The following is a 25,806-nucleotide window of genomic DNA, read 5'->3' as shown; positions in this document are numbered from 1 at the left end:
ACAGATTACATATACCCTGATGTACTCCTCACAATTTACATATACCCTGATGTACTCCTCCCAGCTTACATATACCCTGATGTACTCCTCACAGATTACATATATCCTGATGTACTACTCACAGATTGCATATATCCTGATGTACTCCTTACATATACCCTGATGTACTCCTCACATATTACATATACCCTGATGTACTCCTCACAGATTACATATACACTGATGTACTCCTCACAGATTACATATACCCTGATGTACTCCTCACAGATTACATATACCCTGATGTACTCCACACAGATTACATATATCCTGATGTACTCCTCATTGATTACATATACTCTGATGTACTCCTCACATATTACATATACCCTGATGTACTCCTCAGATTACATATACCCTGATGTACTCCTCACATATTACATATACCCTGATGTACTCCTCACAGATTACATATACCCTGATGTACTCCTCACATATTACATATACCCTGATGTACTCCTCACATCTTACATATACCCTGATGTACTCCACACAAATTACATATACCCTGATGTACTCCTCACAGATTACATATACCCTGATGTACTCCTCACAGATTACATATACCCTGATGTTCTCCTCACATCTTACATATATCCTGATGTACTCCTCACAATTTACATATACCCTGATGTACTCCTCACAGATTACATATACCCTGATGTACTCCGCACAGATTACATATATCCTGATGTACTCCTCACAGATTGCATATATCCTGATGTACTCCTTACATATACCGATTTACTCCTCACATATTACATATACCTTGATGTACTCCTCACAGATTACATATACACTGATGTACTCCTCACAGATTACATATACCCTGATGTACTCCTCACAGATTACATATACCCTGATGTACTCCACACAGATTACATATATCCTGATGTACTCCTCACAGATTACATATACCCTGATGTACTACTCACAGATTACATATACCCTGATGTACTCCTCACAATTTACATATACCCTAATGTACTCCTCACAGCTTACATATACCCTGATGTACTCCTCACAGATTACATATATCCTGATGTACTCCTCACAGATTGCATATATCCTGATGTACTCCTTACATATACCCTGATGTACTCCTCACATATTACATAAACCCTGATGTACTCCTCACAGATTACATATACACTGATGTACTCCTCACAGATTACATATACCCTGATGTACTCCTCACAGATTACATATACCCTGATGTACTCCACACAGATTACATATATCTTGATGTACTCCTCATTGATTACATATACTCTGATGTACTCCTCACATATTACATATACCCTGATGTACTCCTCAGATTACATATACCCTGATGTACTCCTCACATATTACATATACCCTGATGTACTCGTCACAGATTACATATACCCTGATGTACTCCTCACATATTACATATACCCTGATGTACTCCTCACATCTTACATATACCCTGATGTACTCCACACAAATTACATATACCCTGATGTTCTCCTCACATTTTACATATATCCTGATGTACTACTCACAGATTACATATACCCTGATGTACTACTCACAGATTACATATATCCTGATGTACTCCTCACATATTACATATATCCTGATGTACTCCTCACATATTACATATACCCTGATGTACTCCTCACATATTACATATACCCTGATGTACCCCTCACAGATTACATATACCCTGATGTACTCCTCACAGATTACATATACCCTGATGTACTCCTCACATATTACATATACCCTGATGTACTCCTCACAGATTACATATACCCTGATGTACACCTCACATATTACATATACCCTGATGTACTCCTCACATTTTACATATAACCTGATGTACTCCTCACAGATTACATATACCCAGATGTACTCCTCACATATTACATATACCCTGATGTACTCCTCACATCTTACATATACCCTGATGTACTACTAACAGATTACATATACCCTGATGTACTCCTCACAGATTACACATACCCTGATGTACTCCTCACAGATTACATATACCCTGATGTACTCCTCAGATTACATATATCCTGATGTACTCCTCACATATTACATATACCCTGATGTACTCCTCACACCTTACATATACCCTGATGTACTCCTCACAGCTTACATATACCCTGATGTACTCCTCACAGCTTATATATACCCTGATGTACTCAACCCAGTTTACATATACCCTGATGTACTCCTCACATATTACATATATCCTGATGTACTCCTCACAGATTACATATATCCTGATGTACTCCTCACAGTTTACATATACCCTGATGTACTCCTCACAGATTACATATACCCTGATGTACTCCTCACAGATTACATATACCCTGATGTACTACTCACAGATTACATATACCCTGATGTACTCCTCACAATTTACAAATACCCTGATGTAATCCTCATAGATAACATATATCCTGATGTACTCCTCACAGTTTACATATACCGATGTACTTGTCACAGATTACATTTACCCTGATGTACTCCTCACATACTACATATACCCTGATATACTCCGCACAGCTTACATATACCCTGATGTACTCCTCACAGTTTACATATACCCTGATGTACTCCTCACAGATTACATATATCCTGATGTACTCCGCCCATCTTACATATACCTTGATGTACTCCGCACAGCTTACATATACCCTGATGTACTCTGTCCAGCTTACATATACCCTGATGTACTCCGCTCAGATTACATATACTCTAATGTACTACGCAGATTACATATCCTGATGTACTCCGCCCAGTTTACATATACCCTGATGTACTCAGCACAGATTACATATATCCTGATGTACTCCTCACAGTTTACATATACTCTGATGTACTCCGTCCTGCTTACATATACCCTGATGTACTCCGCTCAGATTACATATACCCTGATGTACTCCTCACAGCTTACATATACCCTGATGTACTCCTCACGGCTTACATATACCCTGATGTACTCAACCCAGCTTACATATACCCTGATGTACTCCTCACGTATTACATATATCCTGATGTACTCCTCACAGATTACATATATCCTGATGTACTCCTCACAGATTACATATATCCTGATGTACTCCTCACAGATTACATATATCCTGATGTACTCCTCACATCTTACATATATCCTGATGTACTCCTCACAATTTACAAATACCCTGATGTACTTTTCACAGATTACATATACCCGGATGTAATCCTCATAGATAACATATCTCCTGATGTACTCCTCACAGTTTACATATACCCTGATGTACTCGTCACAGATTACATATACCCTGATGTACTCCTCATAGATAACATATATCCTGATGTACTCCTCACATATTACATATACCCTGATATACTCCGCACAGCTTACATATACCCTGATGTACTCCACACAGTTTACATATACCCTGATGTACTCCTCACAGATTACATATATCCTGATGTACTCCGCCCATTTTACATATACCCTGATGTACTCCGCTCAGATTACATATACCCTAATGTACTACGCAGATTACATATCCTGATGTACTCCGCCCAGTTTACATATACCCTGATGTACTCAGCACAGATTACATATAGCCTGATGTACTCCTCACATATTACATATACCCTGATGTACTCCTCACATATTACATATACCCTGATGTACTCCTCACAGATTACATATATCCTGATGTACTCCTCACAGATTACATATACCCTAATGTACTCCTCACATATTACATATACCCTGATATACTCCTCACATCTTACATATAGCCTGATGTACTCCTCACATATTACATATACACTGATGTACTCCTCAGATTACATATACCCTAATGTACGCCTCACAGATAACATATACCCTAATGTACTCCTCCCATTTTACATATATCCTGATGTACTCCTCACATATTACATATACCCTGATGTACTCCTCACAGATTACATATATCCTGATGTACTCCTCACAGATTACATATACCCTGATGTACTCCTCACAGATTACATATATCCTGATGTACTCCTCACAGATTACATATACCCTGATGTACTCCTCACATATTACATATACCCTGATGTACTCCTCACATATTACATATACCCTGATTTACTCCTCACAGATTACATATTCCCTGATGTGCTCCTCACATATTACATATACCCTGATGTGCTCCTCACATATTACATATACCCTGATGTACTCCTCACATATTACATATACCCTGATGTACTCCTCACATATTACATATACCCTGATGTACTCCTCACATATTACATATACCCTGATGTACTCCTCACATATTACATATACCCTGATGTACTCCTCACATATTACATATACCCTGATGTACTCCTCACATATTACATATACCCTGATGTATTCCTCACAGATTACATATACCCTGATGTACTCCGCACAGCTTACATATACCCTGATGTACTCCGCACAGCTTACATATACCCTGATGTACTCCTCACATATTACATATACCCTGATGTACTCCTCACATATTACATATACCCTGATGTACTCCTCCCATATTACATATACCCTGATGTACTCCTCACATATTACATATACCCTGATGTACTCCTCACAGATTACATATACCCTGATGTACTCCTCACAGATTACATATACCCTGATGTACTCCTCACAGATTACATATACCCTGATGTACTCCTCACATATTACATATACCCTGATGTACTCCTCACATATTACATATACCCTGATGTACTCCTCACATATTACATATACCCTGATGTATTCCTCACAGATTACATATACCCTGATGTACTCCTCACATATTACATATATCCTGATGTACTCCTCACATATTACATATACCCTGATGTGCTCCTCACATATTACATATATCCTGATGTACTCCTCACATATTACATATATCCTGATGTACTCCTCACATCTTACATATACCCTGATGTACTCCTCACATATTACATATACCCTGATGTGCTCCTCACATCGTACTCCTCACATATTACATATATCCTGATGTACTCCTCACAGATTACATATACCCTGATGTACTCCTCACATATTACATATACCCTGATGTACTCCTCACAGATTACATATACCCTGATGTACTCCTCACATATTACATATACCCTGATGTACTCCTCACATATTACATATACCCTGATGTACTCCTCATATATTACATATACACTGATGTACTCCTCACAGATTACATATACCCTAAAGTACTCCTCACAGATAACATATACCCTGATGTACTCCTCCCATTTTACATATATCCTGATGTACTCCTCACATATTACATATACCCTGATGTACTCCTCACAGATTACATATATCCTGATGTACTCCTCACATATTACATATACCCTGATGTACTCCTCACAGATTACATATTCCCTGATATGCTCCTCACATATTACATATACCCTGATGTACTCCTCACAGATTACATACACCCTGATGTACTCCTCACATATTACATATACCCTGATGTGCTCCTCACATATTACATATACCCTGATGTACTCCTCACATATTACATATACCCTGATGTACTCCTCACATCTTACATATACCCTGATGTACTCCGCACAGCTTACATATACCCTGATGTACTCCTCACATATTACATATACCCTGATGTACTCCTCACATATTACATATACCCTGATGTACTCCTCCCATATTACATATACCCTGATGTACTCCTCACATATTACATATACCCTGATGTACTCCTCACATATTACATATACCCTGATGTACTCCGCACAGATTACATATACCCTGATGTACTCCTCACAGATTACATATACCCTGATGTACTCCTCACAGATTACATATACCCTGATGTACTCCTCACATATTACATATACCCTGATGTACTCCTCACATATTACATATACCCTGATATACTCCTCACATATTACATATACCCTGATATACTCCTCACATATTACATATACACTGATGTACTCCTTGTTATCGTTTCTTTCTTTTTAAATATAAATAAATTTTGAGCTAAAACGACTTTATTTCCACTGCTCAATTCTAATACAATCGATGAAACACTTGTGGTGTCAAAATGCTCACTGCAGCCCTAAATGCTCGCCCTGAGGGGTGTAGAATCCAAAATGTGGTCATTTGGGGAGGGTCTCCATACCTCCGAACACTCCCAGATTCCAGGTGGTATCCCGATCGGCCGCTGGCATGTCCCGGTGTCAACTGCATCTACGTTCTCAGGACACAGACCAGGGCCAGCGTCCACACATGGTCGAATCGGGCAAATGCCGGGGCCCCCTGCTCTTATAGGGGGGTCCACTCAGCTGACGGCTGCTTTATGCTGCCCAGCTCAATTTCACTTTGCACAAACTGGGGGTCTTTCATATTTGTTCTCCCGTTTCTGCCGCCGCGTGAGTTGCTCCGCAAAGAGTCCAATAAGTCACATGGCACACTAGGGCCACATATGTCATATCACTAAACACTGCAGAATCGGGGTAATAAATATTGAGCTGTGATTCTCTGTTATCATCTGCTGTGTTAGTGAAATAAAGGAATAAAATTATATCTGCAGAATAAGAGAAACATTCGGACATTTCACCCCCACTTTTTATGGGGGGGGGGGGTAATATATTGTCCCTTGTTGGCATTACTTTATCTGTCCTTCTGTTTTATGTCGTTAGAAAATGTATAAATTTACCAGCAATTGTTTATATTTTCAAGAAAAATTCCAAAAAGCCTCCAGACAGATACAGAGTGATATATTCTGCAGATTATTACACCACTGACCTGTCTACAGATCTGCAGAACATTGCTCTGTCCTCTACTGATAGATACAGAGTGATATATTCTGCAGATTATTACACCACTGACCTCTCTACAGATCTGCAGAACATTGCTCTGTCCTCTACTGACAGATACAGAGTGATATATTCTGCAGATTATTACACCACTGACCTCTCTACAGATCTGCAGAACATTGCTCTGTCCTCTCCACCTCCTGACAGATACAGAGTGATATATTCTGCAGATTATTACACCACTGACCTCTCTAGAGATCTGCAGAACATTGCTCTGTCCTCTCCACCTCCTGACAGATACAGAGTGATATATTCTGCAGATTATTACACCACTGACCTGTCTAGAGATCTGCAGAACATTGCTCTGTCCTCTACTGACAGATACAGTGTGATATATTCTGCAGAGTATTACACCACTGACCTCTCTAGATATCTGCAGAACATTGCTCTGTCCTCTCCACCTCCTGACAGATACAGAGTGATATATTCTGCAGATTATTACACCACTGACCTCTCTACAGATCTGCAGAACATTGCTCTGTCCTCTCCACCTCCTGACAGATACATAGTGATATATTCTGCAGAGTATTACACCTATAACCTTCGGACCCCCATAGAACACAGGTTCCCTGGATAAATTCCCCAATCTAGAAATGAAAACACTAAAAATGGTAAAAATAAATCTGTTTATTATAGAATCGGGTAGAATTTCTGTGCGGTTTTCTGTGGCTCCGGCCCTTTAACATGCGATGATCGGTGAGATGAAGAGGGGGAGGGTCCTTCTTCACCCGTGGATATGGCCGCCAGTCCACCCTTACACAGCTCGATCCTGGATCAGAAGAAACCGGAAACGTTTTTCATATTTTTCAAAGTCGGATCCTAGAAAAGGAAAAAATACAAATAAGCAAAAAAATTCACAAAACCTTCACCACAAGGAGAAGATGAAGACGAGCGGAAGACGTCAGACTTACCGGATCTCGCGTCTGCTCATCACTGGAGGAGTCTTCATGGGAATTTCTGATGGTTTAGGTGGTAAAGGCCACGATGTTGGGGTGACAACTGCAAAACAAATCAGAAATTCAGTGTCCAGGCGGCTGTAGAAGAGTCGTGAGGTGAGAAGATCATCAGTGGACGGCACTTACTTCACCTAAAGATGGTAAATGGGCCCCGAGCGGCAGATGGAAATAAGATGGCCGCTATCTCTCCCAGGGGTTGGGGGCCCTGATGGTAAATGGGCCCCAAGTGGCAGATGTTACTAAAATGGCCACTTTCTCTTTCGGGGGTTGGAGGCCCTGATGTTAACCGTAGCCCCCGAAAGGTCGTCCATCTCCACATCAGGAGCTGGAAATTGGCGTCCGCCAACCTCCATCTTCCCATCCTCCATCTCCACGTCCTCTGGAAACTGGCGTCCGCCAGCCTCCATCTTCTCATCCTCCTCCTCCATCTCCGCGTCCTCTGGAAACTGGCGTCCGCCAACCTCCATCTTCTCATCCTCCTCCTCCATCTCCACGTCCTCCGGAAATTGGCGTCCGCCAACCTCCATCTTCTCTACAACACTCATCATTGGAAACATCACCATCCTCCTCTTCTTCATATGAGACACGTCCATGATGAGAGCCAGCAAGAGAAACTGACACCGCGGTCAATGTGTGACCCCAATTTATAAACTTGATGATGTCACAACCTGAGGGCCATTATGTGCAAACGGAACACATGCAGATCACAGGCCCCGCCCTTCACATGACATCACGCTCAGATTCTCTAGAGGACGTCACGCTCAGAGAAATAGAATCTGCCCACATTCTAGATGACATCACAAGAAGCGTATCCCAGTGAACCGTTACAACAGAGCGGCCATTTATAACGTAATATGGTAGAAGAATACAGACAGTCGGGGGTTTTAAATAAAACATTTTTACACCGTTCACTGTGTGAGTCAAATAATGCCATGTTGTAATAGTTCCGGACTTTTACAGATGCAGCGATACCAATTTTATTATTATTTTTTTATTTTTACATCGTGCTTGGTGAAAATGGGAAATGTTTTTTTTTAACTTTAGATTATTTTTTTTTACACACATTTTATTAGTTCCCCTAGGGGACTTGAACCAGTGATCATTAGATCGCTGGTACAATACACTGCAATACATGGATGAGTTACGGAAACAGCGTAACTCGCTGAGCTACGCTGTTTCCGGAACTCCCATAGTAGTGAATGTCAGTTATAGAAGCAGCGTAGCGTGCTACTCTGTAGCCGTAACTACTATTCAGTTCTATGGGAGTTGCGGAAACTGCGTAACTCGAACATGTAACCAGGAAGTGAAGTAGCCGGAAGACCGCGGAGCCGGGTAAGATGGAATGGGGCTTAGGGGGCCCCGTTCTAGAGATATTACACCTGTGGATATGTCATAAATGTCCTTCGTAGGAAAACCAATATAAATGCTGCGGTCGCTATTGACCACAGTATTTAACTAGTTAAACAGCGCCATCTCTGTTCCTAGCCGGTAGTGCAGCGTGTCAGAAGCTGACACCTGCAGTGTATGGAGCAGGCTCAGCGCGTGAGCCCGCTCCATACATCATCCCCTCCCCGCCTGATGATGTGCTGGCACATCATGGGTCGGGAAGGGGTTAAGTAAGGAGCGGTCAGGGGGCCCGACACTGCCGACTATAACACGCAGGGACTTTTTAGCAAGATTTATTCTTGCTAAAAACTGCGCCTTATAGTCCGAAAAATACGGTATATATATATATTGATTGTAGATTTTGTCAATTGTATTTTCGGTACATAATTAACCCTTTCATGACCAGGGGTCATTGATGCCCCTGCGTCCAGGGCAAATTTTCCATTTCTGATTTGCACTTCTTTAGACGATAATAACTTTGCAACCGCTTTGAATATCACAACTATTTTAACTTTGATTTTTACAAGACTTATGAGGCTTTCATTTTCTAGATTAGTTTAATTAATTCCATGTTTTACAATTTTATTATGAGCAGAAAAATCACAAAAAAAATTGAAAAATAAACAATTTTGTAATTTTTTAAAATAGATTTACCCGTTATTTATGTGTGTGTGTGCGTATGTTATATATATATATATATATATACATACACACATATATATATACACATACATACATACACATATATACACATACATACACACATACATATATACACACACACACACATACATATATACACATATATATACACATACATACACACATACATATACACATACATATATACACATACATATATACACATACATACACACATACATATACACATACATATATACACATACATACATACACATATATACACACACACACACACATACATACATACACATACATACACACACATACATCCACATACATACACACACATACACATACATACATATATACACATACATATATACACACTGTTGCAGTTCTTTAACGCCTTAACGCTCCATGACCTACTATTAGGTCATGCTAACTGTAGCGTTCGTGCTCAGTGACCTAATAGTAGGTCATGGAGTAAACACGGCGCCGTTCGCGCGGGGCGCGTTCATGAGCTGTGATAGCTGCTGTTTCCGACAGCAGACTATCACAGCTCAATGTGCCGGGACCGATCGCGGAGCTTCCCCGCCGATTAACCCCTCAGAAGCCACGTTCAATAGCGATCGCGGCTTCTTAGGGGTTAATCCGCCATCGCCGGCCTGCTACACGATAGCGGCCGGCGATGGTGACTATGGCAACCGGACACCAAACAATGGCGTCCGGCTATGCCATAGACGGAAGCCTAGTGGTTCCTGACAACGTCAGGACCCACTATGCTTGCTGTCAGTGAGTAGCTGACAGTTCTAATACACTGCACTACGCATGTAGTGCAGTGTATTAGAATTGCGATCAGGGCCTCCTGCCCTCAAGTCCCCTAGTGGGACAAAGTAATAAAGTTAAAAAATAGTTAAAAAAAGATGTGTAAAAATAAGAAAATAAAAGTTTTAAAAAGTATTAAAAGTAAAAATCCCCCTTTTCCCTTATCAGTCATTTATTATTAATAAAAATATATAAACAAATAAACTATACATAATTGGTATCGCCGCGTCCGTAACGGCCTGAACTACAAAATTATTTCGTTATTTATCCCGCGCGGTGAAAGCCGTAAAATAAAATAATAATAGACCGAACCACAATCACAATTGTTTGGTCACTTCACATCCCAAAAAATGGAATAAAAAGAGATCAAAAAGTCGCATGTACCTAAAAATGGTCCTGATCGAAACTACAGTTCGTTACGCAAAAAATAAGTCCTCGCACGGCTTTATTGATGGAAAAATAAAACCGTTCTGGCTCTTAGAATAAAGTAACACAAAAAAGTGAGTGATTGTTTACAAAACGTATTTTATTGTGCAAACGCCATAAGACATCAAAAAACTATAAACATCTGGTATCGCCGTAATCGTATCGCCCCGCAGAATAAAGTGAATATGTCATTTATAGCGCACGGTGAACGCTGTAAAAAAAATAGAATAAAAACTGATCAAACAGCCGCATGCACCCCATGAAAACTGCAATGAATTCCTCAAGGGGTCTAGTTTCCAAAATGGGGTCACTTTTGGGGGGTTTCCACTGTTTTGGCACCACAAGACCTCTTCAAACCGGACATGGTGCCTAATAAAAAGGAGGTCTCATAATCCACTGGGTGCTCCTTAGCTTCGGAGGCCGGTGCTTCAGTCCATTACCACACTAGGGCCACATGTGGGATATTTCTCAAAACTGCAGAATCTGGGCAATACATTTTGAGTTGCGTTTCTCTGGTAAAACCTTTTGTGTTATAGAAAAAAAATTGCATAAAAAGGATTTTCTGACAAAAATAAATATGTAAATTTCACCTCTACTTTGCTCTAAATTCCTGTGAAACACCTAAAGGGTTAATAAACTTTCTAAATGCTGTTGTGAATACTTTGAGGGGTCTAGTTTCTAAAATGGGGTGTTTGATGGGGGTTTCTAATATATGGGCCCCTCAAAGCAACTTCAGAACTGAAGTGGAACCTAAAAAATAAATAAATGAGGCAATACTTCGCTTCTTACATTATACTGATAATGAGCCGTGCCCACCCCGAGATGACCCCAGTTTTGACCGTTTGTATAAACGGAGACCCCTATTAGACCGTGCCAGTGCCCGGTTTTCCCAGCATACACCACCGAGACGTTTATTTCTATTGATGAGTCCCTGGTACATTTTAAAGGGAGGGTTCAATTCCGCCAGTACCTGCCGGGTAAGAGGGCAAGGTATGGCGTGAAGATGTATAAGCTGTGAGAGTGAATCAGGGTATACCTACAGGTTTAGGATACATGAAGGAAAGGCCACCCCCAAACCAGACTGCATCCTGGACTACAGTAGGTACATGGGAGGGGTGGACTTGTAAGATCAAGTCCTGAAGCCCTACAGCGCCATGCGGTGTGGTATAAGAAGCTGTTTGTGCACATCATACAGATGGCATTGTACAATGCGTTACGTGCTACGTCGATGTACAGGCCAGACGGGAACTTTCCTGGAATTTCAAGAGGTGGTTATCAAAAATCTAATCTTTAGGGACCAGGAAGGGGGGGCACCCAGTACTTCTGGAAGCATGGCCACACGCATCGTACCAGGGCAACACTTTCCAGGAGAAGTTCCCCAAACTGGCAAGAAGGGAAAAAGTCAAAAGAGGTGCAAAGTCTGCTATAAGAGGGCGATAAGGAGGGACACAATATATCAATGTGACACGTGTCCTGAAAAACCAGAGCTCTGTATAAAAGATTGTTTTAAAATTGATCATACATCCCTTGATTTTTAATTTAGCCCAGTTTTACTTACCCTGATGCACTCCGCACAGCTTATCCCCCCTCGTCTTTCCCTTCTGAGCCCTGCTGTGTGCCCAGGCAGCTGATAACAGCCACATGTAGGGTACTACCGTACCCAGGAGAACCCACATTACATCTTATGGGGTGTATATCTCCGGTGGCGCATGCTGGGCACACTATATCGGACACTGACATGCCATATATATATATATAAAATTGCAAATCTCACTCTGCACCATCTGCTGCGCATTATCTTTTACACAGTACCTGTGGGGTCAAAATGCTCACTACACCTCTAGTCTTAAGGGGTGTCGTTTTTAAAATGGGGTCACTTCTCTGGGGTTTCAACTGTACTGGTGCCTCAGGGGCTTCTGCATACATGACTTAGCACCAGAAAAGCTTCAGTAGGCCAAATGGTGGTCCTTTCCTTCTGAGCCCACCCCCCCCCCATGGGCCCAAACGTCAGTTTATCGCCACAAATTGGGCATTGCCGCACTCAGGACAAATTGGACAACAAAATGGGGTATTTTATTTCTTGTGAAAATAAGACATTTTCACCCAAAACTACATATTATTGGAAAAAATTAATTTTGTTTGAATTCCCAGTCCAATTCAAATAAGTTATGTGAAAAAACTATGGGGTCAAAATGGTCACAACACCCATAAATGAATTCCTTGAGGGGTGTAGTTTCCAAAATGGGGTCACTTCTGGTGGGTTTCCATTGCTTTGATACCTCTGGGGCTCTGCAAATGCGACATGGCACCCGAAAACCAATCCAGCAAAATCTGCACTCCAAAGAACACACAGCGCTCCTTCCCCTCTGAGGCCACCCATGGGCCCAAACGGCAGTTTATCACCACAAATGGGGTATTGCTGCACTCAGGAGAAATTGGGCAACAAAATGGGGTATTTTGTTCCCTGTGAAAATAAGAAATTTTTATCAAAAATGACATCTTATTGGAAAAAATTTCATTTTTTTAATTTCATAGCCCAATTCAAATATGTGCTGTGTAAAAACTGTGCGGTCAAAATGGTAACAACAACCATAAATGAATTGCTTGAGGGGTGTAGTTTCCGAAATGGGGTCACTTTTTGGGGATTCCTACTGTTTTGGCACCTCAACACCTCTTCAAACCTGGCATGCTGCCTAAAATATATTCTAATAAAAAAGAGGCCTCAAAATGCACTAGGCGCTTCTTTGCTTCTGGGGCTTGTGTTTTAGTCCACGAGCGCACTAGAGCCACATGTGGGACATTTCTAAAAACTGCAGAATCTGGACAATACATATTTAGTAGTGTTTCTCTGGTAAAACCTTCTTTGTTACAGAAAAAAATTGAATAAAATTGAAATTCAGCAGAAAAAATTAAATTTGCAAATTTCATTTCCACTTTGCTTTAATTCCTGTGAAATGCCTGAAGGGTTAAAAAACTTCTAAATGCTGATTTGAATACTTTGAAGGGTCTAGTTTTTAAAATGGGGTGTTTTATGGGGGTTTCTAATACATAGGCCCCTCAAATCCACTTCAGAACTGAACTGGTACCTTCAAAAAAAGGCTTTTGAAATTTTCTTAAGAATATGAGAAATTGCTGTTTATGTTCTAAGCCTTGTAACGTCCAAGAAAAATAACAGAATGTTCAAAAAACAATGCCAATCTAAAGTAGACATATGGGAAATGTGAACTAGTGACTATTGTGGGTGGTATAACCGTCTGTTTTACAAGCAGATGCATTTAAATTCTGAAAAATGCTATTTCTTGTAAATTTTCTCAAAATTTTGCAATTTTTCACAAATGAAGACTGAATATATCGTCCAAATTTTACCACGAACATAAAGCCCAATGTGTCACAAGAAAACAATCTCAGAATCGCTTGGGTAGGTTTAAGCATTCCGACGTTATTACCACATAAAGTGAAATATGTCAGATTTGAAAAATCTAGGCTGCGTCCTTAAGGTGTCACGGAAAATTTTATTTTTTATATAATATTGCTTTTAGTAGGTCATTAAAATAAATTGTATTTATTTGTGTTGTACTTTTTATTTTTTTCTTTCTTTTTCTTCTCTATGGGGGCTACCATTTTTTTTTTCATCTCTGTATGTGTTGATTAACGACACATACAGAGATGGAATACGGCAGCTACAATGCATAGGAGTCAATGAACGGCTCCCGTCCATTGTATCTGCTCTCTGGCTCTGTACTGAGCAGACGCAGGTCAGAGTCACACAGCAGAGCAGCTGTTTGCAGGGAGAGAGCAGGCGCCATCATGAAGACCAGCTGCACTGCATGTAAGATGTGTGTGTCTGTCCCACTCTCTATCTCACAGACCCCCGCTCTCGTGACCCCCCCCCACCCGACGGCCCCCCCTGTAGTCGTGCAGGAGACTCTGTATAAAGGACACATGATGTAACTGTCCTGGGAATGCTGGGTGATAATATGCCTGGTGTTAGTGTGGTCACCCAGCTTTCCCAGACCCCTGTCACATTCCCAAACAGTCTCAGCACAACTAGAGAGATTTACCGTTCAGGGGTCTGGGAAAGCTGGGTGACGACAATTACCCCTCCTACTGGAGTATGTTTGGGGATGTGACTAATGAACCTCTCACACTCCAGTAGGAGGGGTAATGGTGGTCACCCAGCTTTCCCAGAAGCAGATATAACCAGGAAAGGGCTGGATTGATGGGCTGAGGGTTCACAGGGTTTTTGGTGATCCCCCTCTGTCATGTGATCGGACCTAGGTTACCGGTTCATCAGACGGGGTTCATGTGACTATAAATCTGTCCATAACAAGAGACAGTGCACTCAGGACAAGCCCTGCCCTCATGCCGTAGTTGTGGTTCTGTCTGCAGTGATGGTGGTGGGTGGCTCTGACACCCTCCTCCCCCGTCGGGTCATCTCAGGACAGAAGGGGTGTCCGGATTGGAGACACAGCGCCGCACCTGTCCTCAGGTTGTGTCTGGTATTGCAGTTCACCTCCATTGAAGTGAATAGGACAGAGCTGTAATACCACACCCGACCTGAGGACAGGTGCGGCGCCATGTTTTACTGGACGATCCCTTTAACACTTTTCTCGTGTCTGCAGAGCTGTGTGTGGGGCAGAGCGGAGTGTTAACGCGCGCCGCTGATACTTCATAGCCGCTTATCAGCTCTTTTGAAGAATCAGCGGCAAGCACCCCCCCCCCCCCCACACACACAAACACAAACACGCAAAATCAAGTGTAATCAAGAGGTTTTTGATGTGGTTTTTATAGCAAAAAAGGGAAAGGGAGACCCCGCTGGCTGGCAGGCACAACACTGTAACAAAGTGAAACTAATCTGCGGTTAGGCAAAATAGAGAAGGGTTGCCCTTGTTTCCAGCCAGCTACAGGAGTATTCAATAAGATCAAATATAACTTTTATTGGGTAGGATTAAATAAGTAAATGATCAAAGACAAAACGACACTCGTTTAAAAACGAGCCAATGCTCACTGGCAGTAGAAGATCTGCGTGCTGAGATGCAAACAGTCAGTCCAGTGTAATGGGTCAGTGTTTAGACAGCGTCTGCAGTACGCTGAAATTGCAAAACAAGATCATAGCAGCGGCTGACAGTCAGTGAGACATTGCGTATAAAACATAGCGAGAAGCCCCCCCGACATGTTTCGCTACGAACGTAGCGTCCTCAGGGGTTCATATGGGGCTACTGACGGCGTATTGTGCATCCACACCCTTTTAAAGCCTCGGTCCGCCATGACAGTGGGCGTCGGTCCGCAGGGACCCAATGAAAAGAGGCTAAACAGACCGGCCGTCAATAGTGAGACGAGCGGGTCGTAAGGCCAATCAGAATGGCCAATGGACTGCACCAATCAGAAATCCAGGAGGGCGCGCCTGCGCACAAAAAGTCGGCGCACATCCTTAAAGGGTGGGAAGACCTTCTAACCGATAATTCTCTACGCATGCTTCACTACCCCTTGGACTTTGAAAAAAGTGCCTTTGATCAAATTAACCTCCAGTTGCAAAAGGAAATTGAGGATATTAAAATCTTCAGTACCACATCCGAATATAACAACTGTGAAATCAAACTACAAAGAAATATGGAAAGCCTGCAAAGAGAAATGAAGGAACGCAACACCGTAAATATATACGAGACCGCAAAGACTTTGAAACGGGACAAGCGTATTCGTTCCGTAAACACACACCCCCTGTTATCCATCGTGAAATTAGATCTACTGACTACTCTGAATCTGATATCTCCGGTACAGATGACCCTAGGCCATCCCTTGAGGATAAGAGACTGGGGACAAAGCGAAAAACCAATAACAGGAGATATAATCCTCCAAAAAGAACCTTTTTACCTCTTAAAGTAAATAAACAAATATGCCCTATACAGGGTAATCCTACCTGTGATGATGAGACGAGTGCTGAGAAATGATCTCTACAGAACAGGAAGGGTCAGTCCATTATGAATGGTGGATTCTGTATTATCTATATATAGATGTTACCTGTCAGTGTAATCCTGCCTGTGATGATAATGAGATGACTGCTGAGAAATGATCTCTACAGAACAGGAAGGGTCAGTCTATTATGAATGGTGGATTCTGTATTATCTACATATATAGATGTTACCTGTCAGTGTAATCCTGCCTGTGATGAGACGAGTGCTGAGAAATGATCTCTACAGAACAGGAAGGGTCAGTCTATTATGAATGGTGGATTCTTTGTTATCTACATATATAGATGTTACCTGTTAGTGTAATCCTGCCTGTGATGATAATGAGATGAGTGCTGAGAAATGATCTCTACGGAACAGGAAGGGTCAGTCTATTATGAATGGTGGATACTGTGTTATCTATATATAGATGTTACCTGTCAGTGTAATCCTGCCTGTGATGATAATGAGATGACTGCTGAGAAATGATCTCTACAGAACAGGAAGGGTCAGTCTATTATGAATGGTGGATTCTTTGTTATCTACATATATAGGTGTTACCTGTCAGTGTAATCCTGCCTGTGATGATAATGAGATGACTGCTGAGAACTGTAAGGAGCAGTCTACTATGAGACTCATTGGCCAGAGGGAAAACTGCAAGATTAGATAAAGACAAAAAAATAATATAAAAAAAACCACCAAAAAAATCATAAAAAATATGTTTAACAGAAACTTGATTTAAACAATAGATCATTTTCTGATGACACATTCTCTGTAAGTGGTTGAGCTGAGCTTTCCTAGATCTCGGCCTAGAGTGCAGCTGTTAATCGCAGCCGCTGCCCCCCAAAATCTGATGCTAAGCCTAGTGCATGACCGGATTCATAGAACACCTTGTAGAGAACTTCTATGTGCAGTCACAGCTCCCTCAGGTCCTGCACTATGTATAACACATTGTCTGACGTGTTACTGTAATGTAGAACTAAGGAGGAACCCCACCTTAAAGAGAACAGAAAGGAGAAGACCTTTTCTCTCCTCAGTAGATGTTGACTCGCTCATTGCTGTGACGCTATCTAATCATAGTGGACAGCCTCACAGCGATGCAAAGACCTGCAGGAAATGTCTCAAAATCAGCAGGTTTTCTGCATCGCTGTGAAGCGGTCCGCTCTGATTGGACAGCGTCACAACAAAAAGTGAGGCAACGCCTACTGAGGAGAGATGGTGTCTCCTCTTTGTACCTTTAATTACAACACGCATATGTTAGGTGCAAAACGGAGTAAGGGCTGTAGTGGAACAACATGGAGGGGGGCAAAAAAGAAAAAGACAGCGTTGGAATCTGGAGGACGCCAAGTATAAGGGGAGGAATGTGGTTAAAAAAACAACAACAAATAACACAGCAGGTCCTGCTTAATAAACCACGGAGTTCACTTTCTAAATTCATTATTACTGACCTCTGGTAACACCTCCTGGAATTTCCTCCTCCGGTTCACTCTTACACGGTTGATCGACCCTCACTCGCTCTTCTTCTTCATCCTCTGTTTTAATAATAGTCAGATCTTCCCCCTGATTTCACATATGTAACAATTCAGTACAATACAGCAGAGAGTGTGAAGAATCTAACAGATCAACATAAGAAACCACCAAAATCTATGACCCCATCTATGACCGTTAGGGATGCACGATGCCTCGAAACTTCCATACTGTTTCGATACCGTTATGTCATGTATTTCGATACTTAGCTCTGCGGCCGCACAGCTCAGTATAGTAACACATGAATGTATGAGAGCGGGGCTGCGGCTGTGTGATAGTCATTGCCCGGCTCCTGAGTCATGACGAGTGCGCGGGGTCAGGATGATGCGATGCGGCCAGCGCTGCACTAATGATTGCCGGCACTGAAGACAGAACATGGCGGGCACGCTGCAAAACACCCCCATGTTCTGTCTTCAGTGCCTGCACCGCCGCTTATTATAGTGCAGCGCCGGCCGCATCACCTCATGCTGACAGCGCTCTCACTTATGTCAGGAGCGGGGCAATGGTTGTATTACGCATCAGCAGCCCCGCTCTATAACGGCGGAGATCAGAGAAACCTCTCATCTCCGCCGCTATTCCCCTGAATGCTGCGATCACAGCGGACTGCAGCATTCAGGAGAAAGGGAGATGCCCCTTGGATCGCATCGCAGGAATCCCTGTGACGCGATTGAGGGACATACCATATATGGGCAGACAGCCCAGGGTCCATTGAAGGACCCCAGGGCTGTCCTACCATATTTCCTGTTGTTAGGGCATATTGAGGTATGTCCTAACAGGTGCCTCTGTACTATCCGTACACAGGCTAATATACTGGTATATAGATATATGCCTGTGTACTATCAGTGAATAGCTGTATGCCTGTGTACTATCAGTATATAGATATATGCCTGTGTACTATCAGTATATAGATCTATGCCTGTGTACTATCAGTATATAGATATATGCCTGTGTACTATCAGTATATAGATATATGCCTGTGTACTATCAGTGTATAGATATATGCCTGTGTACTATCAGTATATAGATATATGTCTGTGTACTATCAGTATATAGATATATGCCTGTGTACTATCAATATATAGATATATGCCTGTGTACTATCAGTATATAGATATATGCCTGTGTACTATCAGTATATAGATATATGCCTGTGTACTATCAGTATATAGATATATGCCTGTGTACTATCAGTATATAGATATATGCCTGTGTACTATCAGTATATAGATATATGCCTGTGTACTATCAGTATATAGATATATGCCAGTGTACTATCAGTATATAGATATATGCCAGTGTACTATCAGTATATAGATATATGCCTGTGTACTATCAGTATATAGATATATGCCTGTGTACTATCAGTATATAGATATACGCCTGTGTACTATCAGTATATAGATATATGCCTGTGTACTATCAGTATATAGATATATGCCTGTGTGCTATCAGTATATAGATATATGCCTGTGTACTATCAGTATATAGATATATGTCTGTGTACTATCAGTATATAGATATATGCCTGTGTACTATCAGTATATAGATATATGCCTGTGTGCTATCAGTGTATAGATATATGCCTGTGTACTATCAGTATATAGATATATGCCTGTGTACTATCAGTGTATAGATATATGCCTGTGTGCTATCAGTATATAGATATATGGCTGTGTACTATCAGTATATAGATATATGCCTGTGTGCTATCAGTATATAGATATATGCCTGTGTACTATCAGTGTATAGATATATGCCTGTGCACTATCAGTATATAGATATATGCCTGTGTGCTATCAGTATATAGATATATGCCTGTGTACTATCAGTATATAGATATATGTCTGTGTACTATCAGTATATAGATATATGCCTGTGTACTATCAGTATATACCGTATATGTCGGCGTATAAGACGACTGGGCGTATAAGACGACCCCCAACTTTTACCCTTAAAATATAGAATTTAAGATATACTCACCATTTCGTGCAGGAGCGCTTCACTATGGCCATCGGCGGCAGGACCCAGGACTCTCTGTCTCTTTGAACTCGCGCATGCGCAGATAGGCTGCTTCATCGCTCGAGATCTGAGAGGCAGGGAATGAGAGGAAAGGGCGGGCCAGAGGATCTTACAGAGATGTTCCCTGGCGGCTAATACCGGCTTCCCTCAGATCCGTGGCGGATTCCGTGAATCCCGGGAGCCTGTGTACCGGACTGCAGGCTCACAAGGTAACACACAACCTGTGTGTAGACAATATGTAGACTAGGGATGTCACGATACCAGAATTTGGACTTCGATACCGATACTTCGTTTAGTATTGCGATTTCGATACCAATTTCGATACTTTTGCCAACAGTAATAAAAAAAATATTCTTCCGTTTTCTGATGTGAGGCGCGACGTGTGATGAATTTTGAACGCACCTCACATTAATAGTAATTAATCCCATCATGTTTCTCAGTCATATTGGGTTAATGTGCGAGGTACATGATGGGGTTAATTACTATTAATGTGAGGAACATGGAGGGTAAATTCATCGCACCTCGCGCCTCACATTAATAAGTGAATGAAAGCCGTGTTTATTTCATTTTTTTACAGCGTACACATCATAAATGATGCAAAAACATTGTTGTCCGCGCCATTACTGAATGTGTGTATTTTATGTATTGAGACTTATTTTAATGTTTATTGTAAAAAAGGTGAAGGTGTATTTATTTTTTTTACAATTTAACAATACTTTGTTTTTACTTTATTTTTAAACTTTAATGTACTGACATATATCAGATATGTGCCAGTACATTAACCTGTGGACGGATAATACACAGGCAGTTGTTAGGACATACTTGGGTATGTCCTAACAACATGAAATATGGTAAGACAGCCCTGGGGTCCGTCAATAGACCCTGGGCTGTCTGCCCATATATGGTATGGCCCTCGATCGCGTCACAGGAATTCCCTGTGACGCGATCCAGGGGCATCCCCCCTTCTCACTTTCCCCTGAATGCTGCAGTCAGCTGTGATCGCAGCATTCAGGGGAATAACGGCGGAGATGAGCGGTTTCTCTGATCTCCGCCGTTATAGCGCGGGGCTGCGGCTGTGTAATACAGCCATTGCCCCGCTCCTGACAGGAAGTGCGCGCGCGGTCAGCATGAGGTGATGCGGCCGGCGCTGCACTAATGAGCGGCAGTTCAGGCACTGAAGACAGAACATGGAGGTGTTTTGTAGCGCGCCCGCCATGTTCTGTCTCCAGTGCCGCCGCTCATTAGTGCAGCGCTGGCCGCATTGCATCATCCTGACCCCGCGAACTTAACATGACTCAGGAGCGGGGCTGTGGCTGAATTACACAGCCGCAGCCGCGCTCCCATACATTCATGTGTCACTATACTGAGCTGTGCGGCTGCAACGTGCATCCCTAATGTAGACAATATCCGGCATATAAGACGACCCCACACTTTTGACATTTTTTTAAGGGTGTAAAAAGTCGTCTTGTACGCCGATATATACGGTAGATATATTCCTGTGTACTATCAGTATATAGATATATGCCTGTGTACTATCAGTGTATAGATATATGCCTGTGTACTATCAGTATATAGATATATGGCTGTGTACTATCAGTATATAGATATATGCCTGTGTACTATCAGTGTATAGATATATGCCTGTGTACTATCAGTATATAGATATATGCCTGTGTACTATCAGTATATAGATATATGGCTGTGTATTATCAGTGTATAGATATATGCCTGTGTACTATCAGTATATAGATATATGCCTGTGTACTATCAGTATATAGATATATGCCTGTGTACTATCAGTGTATAGATATATGCCTGTGTACTATCAGTATATAGATATGTGCCTGTGTACTATCAGTATATAGATATGTGCCTGTGTACTATCAGTATATAGATATATGCCTGTGTACTATCAGTATATAGATATATGCCTGTGTACTATCAGTATATAGATATATGCCTGTGTGCTATCAGTATATAGATATATGCCTGTGTACTATCAGTATATAGATATATGCCTGTGTACTATCAGTATATAGATATATGCCTGTGTGATATCAGTATATAGATATATGCCTGTGTACTATCAGTATATAGATATGTGCCTGTGTACTATCAGTATATAGATATATGCCTGTGTGCTATCAGTATATAGATATATGCCTGTGTGCTATCAGTATATAGATATATGCCTGTGTACTATCAGTGTATAGCTGTATGCCTGTGTACTATCAGTGTATAGATATATGCCTGTGTACTATCAGTGTATAGATATATGCCTGTGTACTATCAGTATATAGATATATGCCTGTGTACTATCAGTATATAGATATATGCCTGTGTACTATCAGTATATAGATATATGCCAGTGTACTATCAGTATATAGATATATGCCTGTGTGCTATCAGTATATAGATATATGCCTGTGTACTATCAGTATATAGATATATGCCTGTGTACTATCAGTATATAGATATATGCCTGTGTACTATCAGTATATAGATATATGCCTGTGTACTATCAGTATATAGATATATGCCTGTGTACTATCAGTATATAGATATCTGCCTGTGTACTATCAGTATATAGATATATGCCTGTGTGCTATCAGTATATAGATATATGCCTGTGTACTATCAGTATATAGATATATAGATATATGATGGACATGTGTCTTTTTTCAACCGTACAAACTATGTACTATCAGTATATAGATATATGCCTGTGTACTATCAGTATATAGATATATGCCTGTGTACTATCAGTATATAGATATATGCCCGTGTGCTATCAGTATAGATATATGCCCGTGTGCTATCAGTATATAGATATATGCCTGTGTGCTATCAGTATATAGATATATGCCTGTGTACTATCAGTATATAGATATATGCCTGTGTACTATCAGTATATAGATATATGCCTGTGTGCTATCAGTATATAGATATATGCCTGTGTACTATCAGTATATAGATATATGCCTGTGTACTATCAGTATATAGATATATGCCTGTGTACTATCAGTGTATAGATATATGCCTGTGTACTATCAGTATATAGATATATGGCTGTGTACTATCAGTATATAGATATATGCCTGTGTGCTATCAGTATATAGATATATGCCTGTGTACTATCAGTATATGGATATATGCCTGTGTGCTATCAGTATATAGATATATGCCTGTGTACTATCAGTGTATAGATATATGCCTGTGTACTATCAGTATATAGATATATGCCTCTGTACTATCAGTATATAGATATATGCCTGTGTACTTTCAGTATATAGATATATGCCTGTGTACTATCAGTGTATAGATATATGCCTGTGTACTATCAGTATATAGATATATGCCTGTGTGCTATCAGTGTATAGATATATGCCTGTGTACTATCAGTATATATATATATATATATATGCCTGTGTACTATCAGTATATAGATATATGCCTGTGTACTATCAGTATATAGATATATGCCTGTGTACTATCAGTGTATAGATATATGCCTGTGTACTATCAGTATATATATATATGCCTGTGTACTATCAGTATATAGATATATGCCTGTGTACTATCAGTATATAGATATATGCCTGTGTACTATCAGTGTATAGATATATGCCTGTGTACTATCAGTATATAGATATATGCCTGTGTACTTTCAGTATATAGATATATGCCTGTGTACTATCAGTATATGGATATATGCCTGTGTGCTATCAGTATATAGATATATGCCTGTGTACTATCAGTGTATAGATATATGCCTGTGTACTATCAGTATATAGATATATGCCTCTGTACTATCAGTATATAGATATATGCCTGTGTACTTTCAGTATATAGATATATGCCTGTGTACTTTCAGTATATAGATATATGCCTGTGTGCTATCAGTGTATAGATATATGCCTGTGTACTATCAGTATATATATATATATATATGCCTGTGTACTATCAGTATATAGATATATGCCTGTGTACTATCAGTATATAGATATATGCCTGTGTACTATCAGTGTATAGACATATGCCTGTGTACTATCAGTATATATATATATGCCTGTGTACTATCAGTATATAGATATATGCCTGTGTGCTATCAGTATATAGATATATGCCTGTGTACTATCAGTGTATAGATATATGCCTGTGTGCTATCAGTATATAGATATATGCCTGTGTACTATCAGTATATAGATATATGCCTGTGTACTATCAGTGTATAGATATATGCCTGTGTACTATCAGTATATAGATATATGCCTGTGTACTATCAGTATATAGATATAGGCCTGTGTACTATCAGTATATAGATATATGCCTGTGTGCTATCAGTATATAGATATATGCCTGTGTACTATCAGTGTATAGATATATGCCTGTGTACTATCAGTGTATAGATATATGCCTGTGTACTATCAGTGTATAGATATATGCCTGTGTACTATCAGTATATAGATATATGCCTGTGTACTATCAGTGTATAGATATATGCCTGTGTACTATCAGTGTATAGATATATGCCTGTGTACTATCAGTGTATAGATATATGCCTGTGTACTATCAGTATATAGATATATGCCTGTGTGCTATCAGTATATAGATATATGCCTGTGTGCTATCAGTATATAGATATATGCCTCTGTGCTATCAGTGTATAGATATATGCCTGTGTACTATCAGTGTATAGATATATGCCTGTGTACTATCAGTATATAGATATATGCCTGTGTGCTATCAGTATATAGATATATGCCTGTGTACTATCAGTATATAGATATATGCCTGTGTACTATCAGTATATAGATATATGCCTGTGTACTATCAGTATATAGATATATGCCTGTGTACTATCAGTATATAGATATATTGCTGTGTACTATCAGTATATAGATATATGCCTGTGTACTATCAGTATATAGATATATTGCTGTGTACTATCAGTATATAGATATATGCCTGTGTGCGATCAGTATATAGATGTATGCCTGTGTACTATCAGTGTATAGATATATGCCTGTGTACTATCAGTATATAGATATATGCCTGTGTACTATCAGTATATAGATGTATGCCTGTGTACTATCAGTGTATAGATATATGCCTGTGTACTATCAGTATATAGATATATGCCTGTGTACTATCAGTGTATAGAT

At 40.5% G+C, this 25,806-nt stretch overlaps 1 protein-coding gene across 2 annotated transcripts in view; it reads right to left on the bottom strand.

Annotated features, from left to right (window-relative positions):
* Positions 1-7,540: 7,540 nt before the first annotated feature.
* The window catches only part of LOC142726232 (uncharacterized), a 63,613-nt gene continuing 45,347 nt past the window's right edge, over positions 7,541-25,806 (bottom strand). For both annotated transcript variants that reach the window (XM_075849001.1, XM_075849000.1), the window contains 3 exons: positions 18,544-18,655; positions 7,824-7,911; positions 7,541-7,731 (listed from right to left, as the gene is read on the bottom strand). In XM_075849001.1, coding sequence (XP_075705116.1) covers positions 7,719-7,731; positions 7,824-7,911; positions 18,544-18,655 — 213 coding nt within the window. In that variant the 3' untranslated portion in view covers positions 7,541-7,718. The remainder of the gene's footprint in view (positions 7,732-7,823; positions 7,912-18,543; positions 18,656-25,806) is intronic.

The sequence above is a fragment of the Rhinoderma darwinii genome, unplaced genomic scaffold, assembly GCF_050947455.1.
Source record: "Rhinoderma darwinii isolate aRhiDar2 unplaced genomic scaffold, aRhiDar2.hap1 Scaffold_612, whole genome shotgun sequence".
Lineage (NCBI taxonomy): Eukaryota > Metazoa > Chordata > Amphibia > Anura > Rhinodermatidae > Rhinoderma > Rhinoderma darwinii.
The sequence above is the reverse complement of the archived record's forward strand: the minus strand, read 5'-3'. Positions and strand labels throughout refer to the sequence as shown.